Source organism: Zerene cesonia, chromosome 27, assembly GCF_012273895.1.
Source record: "Zerene cesonia ecotype Mississippi chromosome 27, Zerene_cesonia_1.1, whole genome shotgun sequence".
In the NCBI taxonomy this organism is placed as follows: Eukaryota; Metazoa; Arthropoda; class Insecta; order Lepidoptera; family Pieridae; genus Zerene; species Zerene cesonia.
Window position 1 is genome coordinate 6,227,885 of NC_052128.1, and position 22,022 is coordinate 6,249,906.

The 22,022-nt window shown below is 37.8% G+C and overlaps 1 protein-coding gene across 1 annotated transcript in view; it reads left to right on the forward strand.

The window, feature by feature from the left end:
• The window catches only part of LOC119837295 (dynein heavy chain 1, axonemal-like), a 54,533-nt gene that overhangs the window by 9,956 nt on the left and 22,555 nt on the right, over positions 1 to 22,022 (forward strand). The window contains exons 17-49 of the mRNA XM_038362811.1: positions 31 to 172; positions 733 to 960; positions 1,294 to 1,392; positions 2,088 to 2,231; positions 2,617 to 2,797; positions 3,089 to 3,249; positions 3,342 to 3,441; positions 3,654 to 3,845; positions 4,230 to 4,407; positions 4,670 to 4,802; positions 5,074 to 5,301; positions 5,851 to 5,989; positions 6,690 to 6,868; positions 7,034 to 7,197; positions 7,678 to 7,854; positions 8,459 to 8,582; positions 9,549 to 9,646; positions 10,711 to 10,783; positions 11,322 to 11,439; positions 12,400 to 12,578; positions 13,119 to 13,281; positions 14,191 to 14,301; positions 14,842 to 14,933; positions 15,497 to 15,651; positions 16,175 to 16,292; positions 17,721 to 17,924; positions 18,341 to 18,554; positions 18,854 to 19,016; positions 19,547 to 19,665; positions 20,027 to 20,232; positions 20,493 to 20,655; positions 21,095 to 21,255; positions 21,519 to 21,734. Of these exons, the coding sequence (XP_038218739.1) occupies positions 31 to 172; positions 733 to 960; positions 1,294 to 1,392; positions 2,088 to 2,231; positions 2,617 to 2,797; positions 3,089 to 3,249; positions 3,342 to 3,441; positions 3,654 to 3,845; positions 4,230 to 4,407; positions 4,670 to 4,802; positions 5,074 to 5,301; positions 5,851 to 5,989; positions 6,690 to 6,868; positions 7,034 to 7,197; positions 7,678 to 7,854; positions 8,459 to 8,582; positions 9,549 to 9,646; positions 10,711 to 10,783; positions 11,322 to 11,439; positions 12,400 to 12,578; positions 13,119 to 13,281; positions 14,191 to 14,301; positions 14,842 to 14,933; positions 15,497 to 15,651; positions 16,175 to 16,292; positions 17,721 to 17,924; positions 18,341 to 18,554; positions 18,854 to 19,016; positions 19,547 to 19,665; positions 20,027 to 20,232; positions 20,493 to 20,655; positions 21,095 to 21,255; positions 21,519 to 21,734 (5,122 nt within the window). The remainder of the gene's footprint in view (positions 1 to 30; positions 173 to 732; positions 961 to 1,293; positions 1,393 to 2,087; positions 2,232 to 2,616; positions 2,798 to 3,088; positions 3,250 to 3,341; positions 3,442 to 3,653; positions 3,846 to 4,229; positions 4,408 to 4,669; positions 4,803 to 5,073; positions 5,302 to 5,850; positions 5,990 to 6,689; positions 6,869 to 7,033; positions 7,198 to 7,677; positions 7,855 to 8,458; positions 8,583 to 9,548; positions 9,647 to 10,710; positions 10,784 to 11,321; positions 11,440 to 12,399; positions 12,579 to 13,118; positions 13,282 to 14,190; positions 14,302 to 14,841; positions 14,934 to 15,496; positions 15,652 to 16,174; positions 16,293 to 17,720; positions 17,925 to 18,340; positions 18,555 to 18,853; positions 19,017 to 19,546; positions 19,666 to 20,026; positions 20,233 to 20,492; positions 20,656 to 21,094; positions 21,256 to 21,518; positions 21,735 to 22,022) is intronic.

Sequence of the window (22,022 nt, forward strand, 5' to 3'; positions counted from 1 at the left end):
TATGATTATCTATTACTTAAAATATTCCAGAGCATTCCGCGAAGAAAAGCACTCGTCTTCAGAAACCCGCGAAGAGGTTCAGATGCACTATGACGCAAAACAAGATCTGATATGGCGACTCCCACAATACATCAACATTGGACCCTTTGCCATAAATGTGGATAGTCTAAAGGTTAAAAAGTTATCTTTAAAATTGAGTACATATTAATATTAAATACTGTAAGAGCCAGAATAATTTTGAAGTTAAGAGATATTTAAAGAAATATTCTAAGAAATGGCATAACAAATTGTCTCAAGGGACGTGCTAATGACTGAATAATACTCTCGTGACATATCCAAATATTTTAACATTGGCCTGCTTTTGCGGCTAACTTGCCATGTGTGTTTTTTCAACTAAAATATAAATCTTTATCCGAATCCAAGTATGTATTTATGTTACGTCCCATTCATTCATAGAAACATACAAAAAAGCGGTTGTAAATCAGTTGTGATGGAGGTGGTATACAGGAAGCGTATAATCATATTTTTTCTCTTCATCACCATTCCCAGTTCATTCCTTCTTTCCGGCCATTAAACCTTTCCTTATCCCTTACTCCTTAAAAGCGGGCAGCGCATTCGCAGAGGTATGAGCCTCTGCGAATGTTCATGGACGGTGGTGATCGCTTACCATCAGGCGAATCACCAACCGGCTATGACATAAAAAAAATCACAATTTAATCAAAAACATTCCAGCAAACGCTCGTAAACAAACGTGCGGACATAATCAAGGCACTCCTCACAATGTGGGCGGAGGAAGTGCGCATAATGGTGGAAGACGTCATACAGGCTTACAAGAGCATCATGAGGAAACTGGGTGAGAAGCCGAACACCATTGAGCACGTGTTCGAGATCAGGGAGTGGATGGAGTCCATACCGTTCGCGCTGAAAACACAAGAAGATATAATGAAGAAAGTCCACACGGTACATAATTTCTTTTTAGTTAAAGAACCTATAAATTTATAGAATTTGAGATTATTTTCAACGTGGTTTCTGCAAATAATACTGACGTGATTTTTTATTCGATTTAGGCTCCAGAAAATAGCAAAGAATGAGTTCAAAGAATGTTTCGACTATAATTATTACATTAGAATTTTTATTTTCATTTCTTTGTATTTATTCGTGCTTCTGAAAGTGCATTCTAAATTATATAAATAATTCAACCCAATTTGATTTCATATTGCGTATAAAAGCGACTGACGTACTATTTAATAAAAATCATAATAATAAAACCTTTAAAATCAATTAATATTTAAGGATTATGAAGTACTGGACGCATTTTTCACTCCACTAGAAAATGAAGATTTCAAAGCTCTGTGGGAAGCCATCGGTTGGCCGCTGAGTATTACGAAACAAGTATGTTTTAACATTTTAGCAAAATTACTAAATACAAATGAAATAGTACTTCTTTTATTTCTTTTAACTGCGAGATAAAATATAACACAAAAACTCTTACAGTGATAATTATAATATTTAACTGATCGCCGATGGAAAAGTTTGTATTTAAAATATTAACATTTTAATCAATAGACTCGTGTATAGATGAGTCTGTTTATCTGCTGCCTTTAACATTACATCAAATATATGAAAACGCTGATCGTTATATCGTAGTGTTGTGTCTCTAATTATGTTTCACACAGCCGGAGGCCCCAAAAAAAAGTCGAATTTTACTTGCAAAAATACTTTAATCATAATGATTACAATGTGTCTTGCACGATGCAAGTGCTAAAAAGTAATGAATACAATACCAAACTTATTTAACATGAATTATAAATAATTACTTAAAATTACGTCGCGCCAAGGGAATTTCCTACATAAAGCAATATATGTTCCCGTGCGAACCGTCGACTCAGCGTTACATTAGGGTTCCGTTGGCGTAACTCTCTAAACTTAACTTTTATTTATTTATTTGTTTAATTATTCCTATAATAACAAGTAATAAACAAGTATTAAATTGTTAGTTTTTTTTCACTTATTTTCATAAATAAAAAAGCTAAGTAAGTAACGTATGAAGTGACACAATTAGATCAATAATACATTTTACCATGTAGGTAGTTGCCACCACCGATTTCCTTGAAGAAGAGCAGGAGAAGTTCTGGAAGCTTCACCAGCAAGACGAGCAGACCTTGTCCGATAGAATCGACATGTTCACGTCGCAATGTATGGCGCTCACTCTGCAAAATGACTTCTCGAGAGTGAGTAAAATTAGTCAGAGTAAATCCTACTGATTCTTGTGTATAAACTTATGATATTAGATATTTAATATGTTAACGTTACGTATTAAATATCATATATAAGATTTAATACGTAACGTTTAACGTTACTTATTAAATATCTAACCAGTTTAAATAGTGTGTTATTTTGGTAGCGTGGATTGCATACCTATATCTTTGTAATAAACAATACCTAGCTGTGTTTCATAGTTTCCAACGTATCAGTTTAAGACACATAAACAAATCGACTCAGTTAATCTTTCGCCGATGGTAAAACTTTAAACAGATGTTAATTGTTTTTTTTTTCGGTTTTGAATATTATTATTATAATTTCTGTATTTATCATCCATATTAACATCCACAACAGGTACATGAAATAGCCAATGACATAAAGAAAGCGTGGAAGGGTATGAAGGACTCGCAAGAGTGGGGCAGAGTGCTGAACCAGCGGCAGAAGCTGTTCGGGCAGCCGGTGGTCCCTTTCGCGGATCTGAACCGCCTGGTCAAAGAGTTTGAGCCTTATAGGAACTTGTGGGTTACTGCTTCAGGTATTTACATTTTCAACCGACTTCATAAAAGAAGGATTTTATCACTCGCCTGTATGGCCGGGTGAATGAATTTTGATGATTCTTATTTTCTTTAAAAGTACTGTTTCCCCCCGCATGGTAATGAGTGTAGTGTTTTTAAAAACAGTCTTCTATCTGTGTCTTCCTTTTTACTTGAAAAAGAGATTTTAGTACTGTTTGTTTGAAATTAATGTGAATGGTTATGTTAGTCACCTAAACATATATGATATCATACACATTTTTGTACTTGACATCATTGTAAATTCTTCACAGATTTCCTGAAGGCCCGTGAAGTATGGTTCGACAATCCTTTGATGTACGTGGACGCGGATGCCATCGAGCCACTCATAAACGAGTACTACAAAACTATTATAAAGTGCGTGCGAACATTTGCTGACCTACCTAAAGTGCAACAAGTGGCGCTTACTATAAGAGTGAGATAAATCGAAGAACTTACAATTGTCCATTCTATATAACTTGTTACAATACGTAATGTCCATTTTAAAATTGTCTGTATGAATTTTAGGATGACATCGACGAATTCAGACCGTTGATTCCTGTAATTCAGGCTGTTAGAAATCCAGGAATGAAAGAGAGACATTGGAATGAGTTTATGGAAAAAGCTGGTTCGTTACTCATTAATAATTACGTAAACAAATCTAAGATTCAAAACGTAACTCAATAACAGTATTCTGAGTTCTGAATCGTCATTAAAACTTCATCGCTTATGTAAAATGATGGCAAAATAAACACATAAATTGAATTAACTACCTATGGAATGATTTAGAGATAAGAACAGAAACAGCCCATTTATATATCGTTATTTTTATTTGAACAGGCATAACGGTAACGATGAACGAGAAGCAAACGTTCCAGATGTGTTTGAAGCAAGGTATGGCGGCGCACGGCGAGCTGATCGCCGAGATTGGCGAGCTGGCCAGCAAGGAGTATGTCATAGAGCAGTCGCTGGACAAGATGCTGAACGATTGGGCCACTAAGGCAATGGAGATCGCGCCTTATAAGAATACTGGTGGATAATTGCTACTCTTAATCCTTCTCCAATATTTGTAACTCTTCATTTCAATATCATCAGCCTATGTATGTGTCCCATTGCTGGGACACAGGCCTTCTATGAGGGTTCAGGCCATAATGCACCAATCTGGCCAAGTACGGGTTGGCAAATGTCACATGTCGTCAAAACTTTTTTGACTCTTGGTCATGTCGGTTTCCTCACTTTATTTTGCTTCACCGTGTTGAGCATATAAATTTTATATCCACATGCGCAGATAAATTGAAAAATCTATTTATTTCTTGCAAGCTCACCGGGCCTCGAACCCCCGATTTATCGATACAGGTCCGAGGTCACCACTACATAACACTCACATAATAATAATCACGTGTCGCATGTACCCAGGGACGTTTATAATGAAGATAGCAGACGAGACCTTACAATTGCTGGATGAGCACCTGCTCGCCACGCAGCAACTTGGCTTCAGCCCTTTCAAAGCGGCCTTCGAGCTGCGCATCCAGGAGTGGGATGACAAACTCCGCCTCACGCAGAAGGTCGTGGACGAATGGATAGAGTGCCAGAAGTAAGATCTTAAGGTTATGACGGGTACTTCCTGTCATAGTAAACTATTTGGCACAATATTTGAATTGGGAAACAGTTTTCTTGTTTCATAATACACAAAAAGAAATTGAATAAACGTGCAGTACGAATTGAGAACCTTTCGCCCTTTTTACGTAGACCATCGGTTTTTTTTTTATAAAAACACATTTTAAAATTGTAAACTTTCTACCACTATAGTAATTTACAATTTGTACAAGTGGAGTAATTAATTAGCACTTTTAAAGGGAATGGATGTACTTGGAGCCTATATTTACATCCGAAGATATATCACGTCAGTTGCCACTGGAAGCTAAAAAGTATGGAACTATGGAGAGAATATGGAGGAGAATTATGTCTTCTGCAGCAGCCGTTCCAAAGGTTTACATTAATGTTGCTATCGTAAAGAATGACTCCAGACTTCACCCGTTTTAAAATATATTAAATATAATCTATGCACAATGCACAAACATTGTTCATAACTTGTTTTAACTTTTATGTATTTCAATATCTAGAAGTACGTATTTAAAATTTTATTTGACTTTTTCCAAGTAAGAACTTCGATTTTTGACCATTTCTACATATAGGGCTAGGATAAACATCTGTTTTTTCTTTGAAAGCATTGTGTTATTATTAATTCTGAATCTTTCAGATTATGATCATATGCCCCGACAGTCGTCTCCTAGACAGCTTGGTAGAAGCGCGCCACTTGCTGGCGGTAGTGTCGCGTGGCCTCAACGAATACATGGAGCTGAAGAGGCTGCGGTTCCCACGCTTCTTCTTCCTCAGCGATGACGAGCTGCTGGAGATTCTGTCGCAGAGCAGAAACCCCAAGGCTGTGCAGCCGCATCTTAGGAAGTGCTTTGAGAATATTGCCAAGGTAAAGGTTTGATAAAATTTGCAGGAATTTAACATATCTTATAATGTCTACTTAAATCTTTAGTATAATTAATTTTAGTATAATTAATCTAAATATTTACTAGCGGACTAGAAAAACGTTGTTCTGTCTTAAACCTATCATTTAGGGACATGGAAAACGATTCTCAGACTTACGATATGCACACAAAATATCTATACGATTTTGTATAGTCCAGCAGTTTTGGGGGAGTTTGGTAACAATCACCGCGATAATGTAGTTACATTCTTAAATTAAGTTATGGGTATTCTCATGCTTATGTGGTAGCATTACAGCCTTTTTAACGTAATATCTAAACATGTAAAAATACCAAAACCATCTATAGACGTAGGTACAGTTTATATGTTTCATGGCGATACAAATGGGAAATATTCTATGTATACAATAGCGTATGAACGCACTTGTAAACAACCAATTATAGACTTTATATATACTCTACGACGATTCAATATTTACGATAACTACCAAAAGCAACATTCCGGTATATACAATGATACTTACGAATTGCTTCAGGTTACCTTTGAAGCGGATCTCAAGATCACACAAATGCACTCGAGCGAAGGTGAAATTGTCGATCTCAAATATAAGTTCTATCCTTCGTCGAATGTTGAACAATGGCTCTTGTTATTGGAAGACACCATGAGGCATAGCAGTGAGTTATACTGGCTTCAATTATATTATCGGTGACGTATATAATTGTATTAAATTGCAAGTTTATTTGTGTAAATGTCAATATATATGGCGAACACTGAAATTTTAAGATCTGTTTGTAATAGTATGTGTTCTGTTATACAATAAATTTGAATTTGGTAGTAGTATGAGCAATTGGCATGTATAACCGTACTATATGTTATTTCTAACTCAGAACTTATTAACCATGTACACACAGACTAGAATATTAATTTATTGGTATACTGTATATTTTATTAATGGTCATTTTATTACAATAATAGCTCGGTAATAGTTATTGTTATGAAACTACGCACAACTAAATATTGTGTCCAAATTATTAGTAAATTCTTATAGACCGAAAACGCTCATTGAGCGAAAAAGCAACTCGCAACGCGCTGTGGCCACAATAAAAGCGCCACAACGGAAAAATTCGTGTTATGGCTCTAATGAAAACACTCGCAACCCGTTTTAATGTAATATTATCAGCTACATATAACGCAGAATTATTTTATTGACACGCGGGTGCTTTTTCCTTTTGATATCATAAGATACAGTTAACTTAATCGGTGGTAGTAGACATCCATTTAAATAATGGCGTATATTCCACAATATGGCGTCGCGGGAAATATTCAATCATAGAAGTGTATATTAGGGTACCCCTAAAGTCTAAACGATTCCAGTACGGCTCACCCTGGTCGCCGGCATGGAGGAGCTGTGGACGATGCCGCGCGCACAGTGGGTGCTGCGCTGGCCCGGCCAGGTGGTCATAGCGGGCTCGCAGACCGCCTGGACCGCTGGAGTGGAGGAGGCGATCAGCGAGTACAGGATGGACTGCTACTTTGAGGAGATGCTGCGACAGGTTTGTGCAGTTCTGTGTAGAGTATATAGTAATTCGGGTAGATAAGTGATTTTCTCTGTGCAATTAACAATTTTGCGATGTAAAGCCAAAGGACCCGGACCCCCGGGCACGGGTAATGTAATACTACTGGTATGCATTCAAATAACTTATTACAATATGTTTCAGCTGGACAGCCTCCGCGCGCTCGTGAAGGGCGAGCTAACCTTCTTCCAGCGCGAAGTGCTCTGCGCCCTGATCGTCATAGAGGTCCACGCGCGTGACGTCACCAACACGCTGGTGATGGAGAACGTGAAGAATATTAATGATTTCCAGTGGATCTGTCAGCTTCGGTATAGCGTCTATAGTGATATGATAATGAGGATGAATGCTTTGTATGTTACCTACGTTTATAGAACACCAAACACTGTAGTACATTCAATTTTGAAATTTTTCAAATAACAAGTACATTATCTTGTGTTTGATTTTACGCGAGTATTATACATTTAGAAATTAAAACCTTTTTAACGGATTTTAAACCAATGTGTTTTAAACGAATGAATAAATCGTTATTCATTATATTATTAACCCGACGTTTCGAACACTTTACAGCGAGCGTGGTCACGGGGAGACAAGTACATTATTTTTGTATGAAAATCGTCTTTGTTTGTTGCGTATACATGGATACATTAGGCTTTTGACAGTTGTTGTTCAAGTGATGGTTACATTAAAATTAAAACATATACAGTTTGTAAAGTTGCCATTGCATTGGCATATCCAAACACTACACACACACGAATATGCGTCACTTACACACGCCAATAATTTCCTAGATACTACCAGATGATCAAGGACTTCCACCCCCTGGAAGAGGGCGAGTTGCCAGAGATCTACCAGGACGAGAATCGCCTGGACACGTCGATGTTCTATCGGCAATTCAGCCAGAACTATTGCGATGTGCGCGCTCTCAATTCAGTGTTCACGTATCAGAATGAATATTTGGGGAACAGGTATTTATATTATTTATATTTATATTATTTACAATATATATCACACTAGCTTTTCACCCGCGGCTTCCTTCGCTTAGTAACGAGGGTCCTATGGAAATGAGATGTTCCACCACGGAAAAGAGGCCTATATCACTAGCATCTATCTCCAAACACAAAACGAAACGGAGCGAAACGAAGCTCAGTCGCGATATGAAAGTAAAAAAGGTAATAGTTGGTTCCTAATCTGTCTAGTATATGAAAATGATTCGTCCAAATGTACTTAACGTAAAACCCGAGGTGAGATGTTCGACCGATTCGGCTTTTTTTTAACGTTTTTGTTAGGCGCAAGAAACGTTCGAAACGGAAAGAATGTCGTACCACAGGCGAAACCGGGGCGGACCGCTAGTATTTATAATTGAATGCTCCGTTACATTTATATGATGATAGTAAAAATTCTTATAAAGTTATATGTTAAGGTGTAAATTAGAAATGCAAACAAACTTTTCGTCGAACAAAATGTGTTGGATTATAAATAACCGTTGAGAATGTTCCGAAATTTAAATACATTTAAATACTATTCTATGACTAGACAGAGAATCTATTGTAATGTATAATTTATTTTCAGTGGTCGGCTTGTTATCACGCCTCTAACGGACCGCTGCTATCTGACGCTAATGTGCGCGATGCACCTGAAGTTTGGTGGAGCGCCCGCCGGCCCCGCCGGCACCGGCAAGACTGAGACCACCAAGGTTTGTTGTTAGTTTAAGTGTATAGTCTATGGTTACATGGAGAACTTTAATTGTAAAAGACGGTAGATTACTATTTCATCATCAGCTTATACTTGTTCCCACCGCTGGAAAACAGACCTCTATTAGCGTTCAGGCCATAATACACCACGCGAGCCAAGTGCGGCAGTTCTTGGACACGCCGGTTTCCTCACGATGTTTTCCTTCGCCGTTTTAATCAGTGGTGGTTATACAAATGCGCAGATAAATTGAAAAATTAATTTATTTCTTGCACTTATCCTTATGGATTTTAAGTGCGAAGTCCTCACCAGAACTACCACTGCTTTTTTATGACTAAAGACTACATATCAACTAGAAGTCAATGTCCAAAATAACTAAACCACTGACTTGGAATTGACGGTAATTAGCGCTTCTTTAATATGTTTTATATTTTTGTTTGAATTAGTGTTTGTTAGTTAGTTTTTCACGTGGGTTCTTATTGTTTTGTGTGTGAATGAATGATTAAATATGAATTTAAACTTCATTAACAATGAACGTTTATACATTAGAGCACCTAACAATCCCTCTAAACTCTTAAGTCTTTATATGAGACACGAGAGCTTAAAATGCTATTGTTTCATATTTAGTTTAACATTCTACCTCGTCACTCCAACCATTGCAATAATACTTCGACTAACTTTCTACACGTGGCTTCGCTTAGCAGTTCCATTTTTATATTTTCTTTTTTTATTATTAATTATCATTTTGATATTTACTACAAATAGTAATTTCTTTTTCTAATTTTGTCATTTAAAACTACATATATTAAAAAGTTACACAGTTCAACGAAATCAGGATAATTGCTTTGGTGTGAAAATCATTATATCGAAAAAAGCGAAAACAAATCATCTTAATAGAATCAAAATAAATATTTTCTTAATTTAGATGTCACGTTGTAAAATTTTCGTTGATGTTACTAAATGTTTTCAGGATTTAGCCAAAGCATTGGCTGTGCAATGCGTTGTGTTCAACTGCTCAGATCAATTGGACTTTATGGCAATGGGCAAATTCTTCAAAGGACTTGCAGCGTAAGTCTTTATGGTATTAAGCTGAAGATCTCAGGAACCGATTGGAAAAAAAAATTCACCATAAGGTTGATGACCTACGTGATCCTTGAGTGCTATAGACTATAAACGTCCTACCACAGATGACATAATGCTATACTATACTAATGACCACAACTACATACATAAAACTGACTCTATTTTAATATAGTAATCCATACCTTCTATAAACAATTCTTCATAAAATTCTTAATAATGTGTCCATAATATCATTAGTCAATAAATTTAACTTAATAGTACCTAAACATGTTGAATTACAAAAAAATGTTTTGCTTTCCCAACTATTTATAATTCATTAATAAATAAATGTTACTTTTTTATTTCGTTTTGACGTTTAAAATGTTACTTTTCCCAAATTATATTATTGTAATATTTATGATATTATATGGTCGTAACCAAGCTGTTAAGTGTTATTTAAAATATAACTATAAAATATTGTCATCGTTCATTGACACATGGTGGCAAAAAAAAAATATGCGCGTTCTAGAAAAATTCGAATTTGCGCGCCCAAATCATTTGAGACAAATTTTAAAATTTGTGTTCTTTTTTATTTAACACAATTAAATCAGTGCGTCATCTGTGTATTATATAACAAGCTCCAGCTATTTTATAGTACTTTCATAAATATAGGTAAGGTTTGTTTTTATAATGCTTTATAAACTAAAGATTTTTAAAGAAAATAAAAAGTTCAGTAATTGGGCAAAATTTGTTTTTATAGTATGTACGTAGGTAGATTGTCTAATGTTTAACCTACGTTCTTAAAAACGACGGTGTTTCTCAATTCGCCTGTTTTTTTTTGTTTTTACTCGATTATTCCTTACTACCTGAATTTGATTGAAGTGATTATATTTGTGTTTTGTTTTATAGAATTGAAATACTTTATAAATAATACGTTTTTTATTTTCTTTAAAAAAATCTCGTCCTTTCGCCTCATTTTAGTATCTGGAGTTGTACCTCTCTCTCAGAAAAGTCGGTGAACTTTTTCGTAAATAAAGAATTATCCTTATAAATTACAACTATATTTTCAGGTCTGGCGCATGGGCGTGCTTTGATGAATTCAACAGAATAGACATTGAAGTGCTTTCAGTAGTCGCACAACAGGTAAATAATCCATGCTAATATTATAAATGTGAAAGTAACTCTGTCTTTGTGTTTGTCACTTCTTCACGCCTTATATACTGAACCTACATGGATGAAATTTGGTTCAAAGAAAGTTTGTCACCCGAGAACAGATGGGATTGTTTTTTTTCACCGGAATTCAGAATCGTGATATGCAGTTAAAACCTCGCAACTGTACACCTTTTACTTTCGCTATGCGAGCGAAGCCGTGGGCGGAGAGTTAGTCGTTAAGTAAGTAAAATTATTACAATTTGGACTTTTTTATTATACTAGCAATTCGCCCCGGCGTCGCCCGTGGTACATATATAGCCTATGTCACTCAGCGAAGTTGCTGCTATCTAATGGTGAAAGATTTATTTTATCAGTCCAATAGTTTCGGAGCCTATTCATTTCAAGCAAACAAACAAACAAAAAATCAAATCGTTATAATATTAGTATAGAGTATACATGTACAAAAACTTACCGTATATTTATTTTAATTATTGCTAAAAAAATAAAATATCTAACATTAAATTTTTAGGTGGTGACCATCCAAAAAGCTCAGGTCGCTAAACTGGAGAAATTTTGGTTTGAAGGTGTAGAATTGCCATTGAAAGCATCCTGCTCCGTATTCATTACCATGAACCCTGGATATGCGGGTTGGTTCCCAATGATAATTTAGATTTCTTATACATCTGATATATATATACTAGCTGCACCCGGCGAACGCTGTTCTGCCTGACTCTGATCATTTAGGGGGATGAAAAATAGATGTTGGCCGATTCTCATAGATACCGGCAAAGCACAAAAAAATTTCATCAAAATCGGTCAAGCCGTTTCGGAGTAGTATGGCAACGAAAACTGTGACACGAGAATTTTATATTTTAGACTAGCTGCACCCGGCAAACGCTGTTCTGCCTTACTCTTATCATTTAGGGGTATGAAAAATAGATGTTGGCCGATTCTCATAGATACCCAGTAAGCACAAAAAATTTCATCAAAATCGGTCAAGCCGTTTCGGAGGAGTATGGCAACGAAAACTGTGACACGAGAATTTTATATATTTTAGATATATATAGCGAATAGTTTTTATTTTCAACCAACGTTCCCAAATAGGTCTTCAGTCTTCAGTTCGACTGGGTTTTTTTTGTAAATCGATAAATCTGTGAGTTTTCAACCGATTGATGTAATTCGTTGTGATTGATAGAAAATTGTTGATATTTTTATGTTGTCATAATTGTTACAAATATAAAAAATATCACAAAGATACCTCTATATATGTATTTTAATGATTATAGAGCATCCGGCATTATTCATATTTCTTCCCGAATTATCCTTCACGTAACGTACTTATTTAATAGTGATTATTTTTTGGTACAATCAATAGAATTTAACTTAATCGCATATTCCTATTTCTGAGCATGATATGTAAGCATTTATTTAATGTCTATGTATGTTTACGTGCAGCTCTGTGTACCGACAGAATCGGCAGAGACATACGATTCGTTCATTGTATGAGTGCGTGCGTCTTTTTAACTCGTGTAGTCGCCTCAATGACATTACTAGGATTTATGAATTAGTCTTGCGTCATCTTGAAGGGGTTTATTTATGTATGTCAGGTCGTACCGAGTTACCGGATAATCTCAAAGCCCTATTCCGTCCCATCGCGATGATGGTACCCGATTATGCGCTCATCGCTGAAATATCGCTGTTCTCGTATGGATTTTTCGAAGCGAAGCTGCTGGCTGGAAAGATTACCACCACTTTCAGACTGAGCTCGGAGCAGTTGTCGTCGCAGGTGAGAAAATTTGTGTACAAATCTTCACTAATAATACAGAACTTGAAGTTAATACAGTTTTATTTAATGTTCTGTTTTATGCTTAACTGTCAAAACATATTAACATAGGCAACTGAGCTGGTGGTTCACCGGATGGTAAGCAACCACTATCGTCCATTAACATTCGGAGGGGCACTAGCCTCTGCGAATGTCGCTCTTCTCGTAGAAGAATGTGAATATCGTTCTTCAACGGGTAGGTTACATCCATCCATCCATCCTACTATCCTACTAATCCTACTAATATTATAAATGCGAAAGTTTGTAAGGATGTGTGCGTGTGTTTGTTGCTCTTTCACGCAAAAACTACTTAACCGATTGCAATGAAATTTGGTACGTAGACAGCTGGACAACTGGAATAACATATAGGCAATTTTTATCCCGATATTCTTGCGGGATACGGAGTTACGCGAGTGAAACCGCGGGGCGCAGCTAGTACAAACGTACAAGTGATGGTAAAAACGTGTTAAAAATTTAGTCGAGTCTAAAATTATCTCGATCCAGGACCACTACGACTTCGGCATGCGAGCCGTGAAGACTGTGATCCTGGTCGCCGGCAACCTGATCAGACAGATGCCGGATGGTGATGAGAGGCAGATAGTGCTCAGGGCGCTGAGGGACGTCAATGTGCCCAAGTTCCTTGCCGACGATCTGGTGCTATTTAATGGTTAGTGGATTTTTATGGCAGAGCGAGCAGAGGAGCTGGTGGGCAACCTGATGATGTGTTTTCACCATCGCCCATAAACATTAGTAACACTAGAGGTAGTACAGATGCTTTATCTTATATCTTTAAACGAGCAATTCTTGTATATATATTTTTTTTCCTGACATCTATTGGTGAATAATAATACTATTTTGCTTCGTAGATAGCTGGACAACTGAAATAACACATAGGCACTTTTTATACCGATATTCCTACGGGATACGGACTTACGCGGTTTCAACCGCGGGTCACAGCTAGTAGGCTTTAAAGTTACATATATATGCTCTTTTCTTGAAAGCCGTAATGTGGTAATCGTTGAATTATATAGTGGATGACATAGTATTATATTGTGTTTGATTGAGGGTTATAAAAATATAGTAAACTATACAAGCATGAACGAACGAAGAGCTTTAAAATCACGTCACACTTTCGACTCGTACTTATTTTTTGTATATCGTATCTTTGTATATACTCGGTGTATATAAGTCTAAAAGTATTCATTGTATTTAATTATTTGCATAATTTATTGCAATATTATAGTAATTTTGATCAATTACTTGTCTAATTACTAGCTTCCGCCCGCGGCTATGCTCACGTGGAATTACGAAATTTATAAATGGTTTAGAGACTGTCTATTCCTGTTTTATCCCAAGGGAACAAAAAGGTTTAATTGTGAAAAAAGTATCTTATCACCCAAGTCAGCTCACTCAGTGTCTGTATACCAAATTTCAAAATCCGTTCAGCAGTTTCAGCGCGATTTTCAGACAGACATGCACAGACATTCACATTTATAATAATAGTGTGATGGTGTGAAGTGTGATATATTGAAAACTTTTTTCGTTTCTGCTTTCAAATATTTTGTGATGACACCAGGTATCATATCGGATTTGTTCCCACGTGTGGAAATCCCGGTAGTGGACTACGGTATCATGGAGCAGTCTATAAGAAACATGCTGGTGAAGAGAGGCTACGACGACCTGTACAGTGAGTTTCTATCACTGAAAACTGTATTTCTATCGAATAAAGATTGGAACCATCCCGCAATTCCTTATGTTTCTTAATATAAAATAAGTATTTAAAACAGCTTTCTGAACGTCCTTTTAAATTATTGGTATGGAATTTTTATATTAATTACATAGACCTGGAGATTATCACATTAGACCTAGAGAGAAATAAAGTTCGTCATGTCACGTCACGTCATATTCACAAACATTAACTCTATGTCACATACTAGCTTTTGCTCGCGGCTTCGCACACCTTAAATGTGTAGTAATTTAATAAATGTTATATATAAGAACATTCCTCTTGAACAACTTTATCTATAAAAAAAACCGTCAAAATCCGTTGTGTACTTTTAAAGATTTAAGCATACATAGGGACATAAGGACCGAGTAAGTGACTTAGTTTTATACTATGTAGTTATAACATAATACTATACTATTCTTTATACTACCATCATTAGAGTAAGCTACGAATGTTAGAAATAATCTTTTGAAAGATCAAACAAATCAAACAAATTTTCAGCATTCATATTCAAGATAATACAATTGTACGAAACTACGGTGGTGCGCCATGGCTTGATGTTGGTTGGTCCAGCGGGCTCGGGGAAAACAAAGGTACAATGCGAAAAGCAATAATGCTACCAAAAATATCGTATCAGAAACTGTAGACTACAAATTTTTGGTAATCAATAGTTAAGGTCTTTCGAATGTAATCCTACTCGATAGATTTTTTCACACTGCAGAGCCAAAAATAAATATGATAAATTTTGCAGCTCAGCTAAGTTTTTCTCTACCCTGCTTTCATCATCAGCCCACATATGTTCCCACTGCTGGAACACAGGCCCCCTATGAGGGTTCAGGCCATAATCCACCACGCTGGCCAAGTGCGGGTTGGCAGATGTCACATGTCGTCGAACTTTTTTGATTCTCGGACATGCCGGTTTCCTGACGATGTTTTCCTTCACCGTTTATAAGCAGTGGTGATGTTATCCACATGTGCAGATAAATTGAAAAATCAATTTATTTCCTGCACGCTCGCCCGGTCTCGAACCCCGACTTATTGATTTTGAAGTCCGAGGTTCTCACCACTGAGCCACTACTGCTTTACCTCTTCTTTTTTCCACAATTCAAGATCTTCATATCTAGTCCGATTTTAAAAAGTCATCATCCATCATCAGTGCTACGAGATCCTGCGAGACGCGCTCACCGCGATAAAGGGCAAGCTGGCGCCGGACGGGTTCCCCTTCACGCCCGTGCACACCTTCGTCGTCAACCCCAAGTCGATCACCATGGGCCAGCTGTACGGGGAGTTCGATCTGCAGACGCACGAGTGGTGTGTTACTTGGAAATTTGCGTCTTTTTAGTGTCGGTCGAGTTTGGAGTAGTCGAGGAAATAATAATGCTGATTTCTTGGACATTTACGCGAGGTTTACAGTTTCCGCGTGCACTGTCAAGGGATTTCTGGATATTATTTTTGTAATTGTAGATTTTTGAATTTTTAACGGAACGCCTAGCTTCGAAATAAGCAAGGCTTGCGTTCATTTGCAATTACTTATGACTTGAATTTTGAAATTATCGCGTATTCTTATTTTTAAGCATTGCGTTTCAACTTAAAAATATATCTATTCTTTAAAAATATCTTAACATGGACCGATATTTAAATTAACCAAAGACAATTTCATTTAATCATCGCTACACCAGCGCAGAAAGTAATTTAAAGTACATCTTATCCCTAACATTCTGTATATATACACCCACAACAATATTGTTTTGGTGTTTGTTTGTAACAACATTAGCGCACACGCAGAGGAATTCGCAGGAGTATAACTACTGCTAATCACAGCAATATATCCCAGGACGGATGGCATCCTGTCGAGTCTGGTGAGAGCCGGCATCGCGGTGGAGGACACGGACAAGCGCTGGTACATCTTCGACGGGCCCGTGGACGCTGTTTGGATTGAAAACATGAACACTGTTTGTATTATCATCATACTTAATAATATTATAAATGCGAAAGTTTGTAAGGATGTGTGTGCGTTTGTTGCTCTTTCAAGCAAAAACTGCTTAACCGATTGCAATAAAATTTGGTACGTAGACAGGTGGACAACTGGAATAACATATAGGCAACTTTTTATCCTGATATTCCTATGAGATACGGACTTACGCGGGTGAAACCGCGGGGCGCAGCTAGTAGACTAAATAAGCTAAATAATTAATATATTTGTGGAATTATGGCATAATATGGCTAAACTCACAATAACATAACACAATATTTTGCATTGCTAAATTTTTATATTCAGTTTTTCTGCATATTAATTTTACTTTTTGAATTTATAGAATAGTCATTAAATATGTCAATGGAGCAGCTATGTTTGGAATACACAAAATAAAATTATAAATATTTTGAGGGTAGCGAGTGACGCGATGTATTCATACGGGCGGAGGGAGCGCGGGAGTCGTTGTCGGGTCGTAGTCGTGAAGTCGGACAGACGTCGTCTGTCGCCTCTCGTGTGGTCACGCGCGGATCGCGTGCTCGTTTACTTTATATTCAAAAGCACTTCACGGGAAGTTTCGGTTGCTTTTTGTTTTATATTATCTAATAAGCATAACCCCGCGCTTGTGTATCGCGAGATTCGGTGCGGTATAAATCTAATAATGGCGACGAAGTGTGCGACACGCAGGCGCCTGTGCGCGCCACTCCGGTGACGTACTTAGTTAATTTCATACTTTTTTACATTGTTTTGTGACATCTTGTTACATCTAGTATCCCATTATATATAGTTATCCTCCAAGGGGTGCCCTATTGGTTTTTATACTGTTTCGATCGACCGACATACCACAAGCATGTGCTGTGCCACGTGTTAGAAGGTATGTATCTAGGGTTTAACCTTAACGCTAACGCCTAATTATTGTTATTTTGGAAAGTGTGTATATATGTGTGTATACGGCCGCCGATCCGTTCTTTATGATATTTGGACGAAATTAAAGAATGGGAACAATGTGATCATTAGGTGTGATTCGAAACCGAATAGTCAACAATAACTTACGCTTTAGATCGGTACGCTACCCATGGTCCTATCTCGGTAATCGATTTTAATCCATTCGTGCTTTCTGCTATAATATATATTTATAGTCTGATGAGATAATTATATGTTTCCATATACTTATCGCAATGAATGACTGACTAAATGACTCTTGAACGACTCAATCGATTTGAATGAAATTTGCCTACCATGTGCCGTTGGACCCAAATTAAAAGTTAAATGTTAATGTTATTTCAATAACGATAAATGACTATCCAAGAGGAGACGGGGCGTGCAGCTAGTTACTATATTTAATTGATAATAGTTCAACTTGATTTATAGTTCAACTGTGTTGAAAGTACCAATGAAATATCGGCAGGTGCTAGACGACAACAAGAAGTTGTGCCTGTCGAGCGGCGAGATCATGAAGCTGACGGACCGGCAGCGCATGATCTTCGAGGTGGCCGACCTGGCGGTCGCGTCGCCGGCCACCGTGTCGCGCTGCGGGATGGTGTACCTCGACACGAAGGTGGTGGGCCTGCAGCCGCTGGTGAACGCCTGGATGAAGAGCAACCTGCCGCCGGTGAGTCACTACACTAACTATTATGCGATTAAATTTCAAAGTGGAAAAGGTGACGGGTTTTTTTTTCTTTTCACTTCTTTTTGACTAGCTGACGTAGAATCCTCGACCGGATAACGGTGGAAATTCTTAATGTCATACTAGTCTTAGCCATTGTACAAGTTATCAGCCCGTAAGGAACAGGTTATGAAAAATCTGTTGCTGTTTCAGAGAACAATTCAAAGAATGAAATTTTCTAGTATGATTGAGACTTTAACGAAGTTGGAACACAATACCTATACATGAAAATGACTCGTTATTTTGCAGGACTCATGCATAATGCTGGTGCATATACACCAGAATAATCTAGGGCACCACAATTACATATGATATTGTATGGAACAGTACATACAATACTTCATATCACGCAAAAATTCCAGATTGCAGACAACATTCGCAAATCCCTTTACAACCTCATCACGACGTACTTGTACCCATCCCTTGTGGTACTGCGCTCGAAACTAACCGAAATTGTGGCTTCAATAGACTCCTCCCTTGTCCTGAAATTTCTGGAACTACTAGATTATAGACTGAGGCCGTTGACTGGGAAAGACGATAGACCTCCACCCGGAGGTGCTTTTCTTGCTATGATGCGTTAGTTTCTCTTTTATTTTACAAACCGTTATGCTTATATTTATTTAATGAACACATTTAACAAAATCAAAATTTATAAGTCATCGTTAATGCAATTTAGATATTATTGTTAGATTTCGTATGATATAACCTGCTCTAACAACACATTGAACAACTTTAGACGTTCGTAACGTCTGAGTTTGTACTACTCTATAAATAACTTTTACGTATTGTGAGGATTTAAAAGCACGTATAATATTTCGTCTACTTTAATTAATTCGCTTCATGCGTCTAACCAACACATGTATTGCATTGGTCAGCCAAGCTGGCGCCATGCTGGGTGGTGTGGGCGGTGATCTGGTCGGTGGGCGCCACGTGCGACCACACCGGCCGCGCAATCTTCTCCGACTTCATGCGCAACCTCATGGATGAGAGCGGCACCAAGCCGACCTTCCCGAAGGAGGGCAGGGTTTATGATTACACGTAGGTGTTTATAAGATCGGACACAAAAATAATATAGGCATAGATGCAGTCACAGATGTAGACACAGTGGCAGACACAGACACAGACACTGATACTGATGATGCTGACTCTGACACAGCCGCAGATGTATGTTCTTACTGATAGAAGATATGCTTTGCGATATCAAAATCTGTAATAATTATTTTCATTATTCTCTAATATTCGTCATTATTAATTTATCCCCTAAATCCGAATCTGACACAGACAATCTTTTACAACGAATAGAGTTTTAAAAATATTTAAAATTCTCCGTAATAAAAATAATATTCCAGGTATATACTACCTATAATCTTGAATCTTTCATTCATGTGTTCACAATCAAAATAGAAAAACAGTAGTATATATTACATTTCCGATCACTTATTTCTATAATAATTTAAAATCAATGAAAGGCCGTTAACAACTTAGGACTAGGATAAAAATAATTATAATAAACATTAAATAATATAATAGAAATAAAGTGAAGATATTGAAAATATGTAATGTGTCAGACTTCACGACGGCGGGTTCACGGATCCAACAGACGACGGTGAGCCGGCCAACCCGTATTGGTACAATTGGATGGCCAACCTGGAGGAGTATGAAGTGGACCCGGAATGGCAGTTTGCTGGTGTGTATTATATAATAAAGTAAACTTTTATTCCATTTTATCCAATGGCTGACATTTTCCAATAATTCAAACAAAACTGTTCGATAAATTGTACCCAACCTATATTTTATTGCCTTGCATTTTAATTGTGGAAACTGCAAGTTTCTAAAATCCTACACATACAAATTGATCGTGATGTGTAATTGTTACATAATTCCGCGATCAGTTCAGCATAAAATCGAATTATTGTAGAGTTTTAAATCTGGTAAATTCCACCAAGAAACTAAACATGAAGCCTGGAGGAGTTGCAGGAACAATAATCATCATCAAGATCTATTTATCCCCACAATAATCTTCAGAGTGTTGAATACGTTTTGTTCAGACATCGAAGTACCAACGCTGGACAACGTGCGCAGCGCGGCGTTGCTCGGCTACAAGATCGCGAACTACAACCACGTGATATGCGTCGGGCCGACCGGCACCGGCAAGACGGTCACCATCAGCTCGAAACTCTCCAAGGGGCTGCACAAGAAGTTCATCTGCGAGTTCCTCGTCTTCTCCGCGAGGACGTCTGCTAATCAGACTCAGGTTGTATTTTTTCTAAGTATGTGTGGGTAGACAGAGAACTTGATTTAAGAGAACTCATTAATACATTTTGGGTGGTCATTAACTATTCTGGGAATGTCTTTTTTCGTTTTTGTTTAATTCTTCGATCTTTTATTTATTTTACCATACTGTAGATTGTAACGGGCGAATAGCTTACAATTCAACGCATTATTTAACATTATATTATAATGTGCAGTACCGCACCGTAATGGAATGCGTTAAATTGTAATGCGTGTGCGCAGGACGTGATCGACAGCAAGCTGGAGCGGCGGCGGCGCGGCGTGTTCGGGCCGCCGCCCACCAAGCGCCAGGTCTTCTTCATCGACGACCTCAACATGCCCGCGCTCGAGGTGTACGGCGCGCAGCCGCCCATCGAGCTGCTGCGCCAGTTCATGGACTTCTCTGGTCTGCCGCGCGTTCCGTTCCTCCAGTCTCTGGTCACATTATCCTATCTATCGGTTAAAGATCTTATTGAACAACTTGACTCTCCTTATGAACGATAAACATTCACAGTTTACATAATTATATATAGTATTTTAGGTGGTAGTGATAGGTAGTGATACTGTTAGGTATCGTTGTTATATATGTATATGCAGTACAGTAAAATATAAATGTATACGACTGAGGGGAGGCAAAAAGTGTGTAATAGGTAATCGCACATTCAATATCAGACTGGTATTTATATATAATATATACAATGGCTACCTAATGTTAAATGGTCGTCTTGTAACACTTGAGGTGTTGCAGGTGCTTTGCCGGTCTTTGAGTGATATGTAAGCACTTTTCGTACGCGTCCCGAGCGTTATACAGACTGACGTGTGTGTGTGTGTGTGTACCACACCAGGGTGGTACGACCGCACCAACATCGGCGAGTTCAAGACGCTGATCGACGTGGGCGTGGTGGCGGCCATGGGGCCCCCGGGCGGCGGCCGCAACCCCGTCACCATGCGGCTCATGCGCCACTTCCACTACATCTCCTTCACCGAGATGGAGTTCAACAGCAAGGTGACGATTGGAATCCCGCTGCGCACGACCTAAAAGACAGACGAACAATAGGGATGACGGACTAACTAAATTGAACATTTATGGATTAACTTTCTTATGACTGAATGTGACTTTCTTATGTATGTGATTTTATGTAAACCGCTCTTTAACTACGTTTCCATATATGCATGTCCACATCATATTCAAAGATATTTGGAGCAGTCATTTCCACACACCAAATATTATTTTAATCAAAAGCTTACATTTCACCTTAAACATTCCAGTACTGCATCTTCAGCACGATACTGAAGTCTTGGACGCGTAACTTCGAAAAGGTCTCGATCCGCGAAGATGGCTTCCTCAAGGGTTCCATCGACATTTTCAACTCGCTGGTGGAGGAGTTGCTGCCGACTCCCACGAAATCCCATTATACTTTCAATCTCAGGGATTTGAGCAAAGTTTTCCAGGGCATCCTAATGATGGACCCTCATCTTGTGAAGGTTACTTAATTCATCCATATATTATATATTTTTTCTATGGAACTACAGCAATTAGGTAATTTTAGGAAGGCATTCTTTAAACAAAAAATCTACGACAGTGACATCTTGCCAACCCGCACTTGGCCAACTTGGTGGATGGCCTGAACCCTCTTAGGAGGCCTGTTTCGCAGCAGTGGGAACATATATAGGCAGATGATGATTCCTTAATTAAATCATATACCTAGTCTTGCCATAAATATTGTAATAAAGAAAAAAGAAAATTGTTAACTGCAAATAACATTTATTACT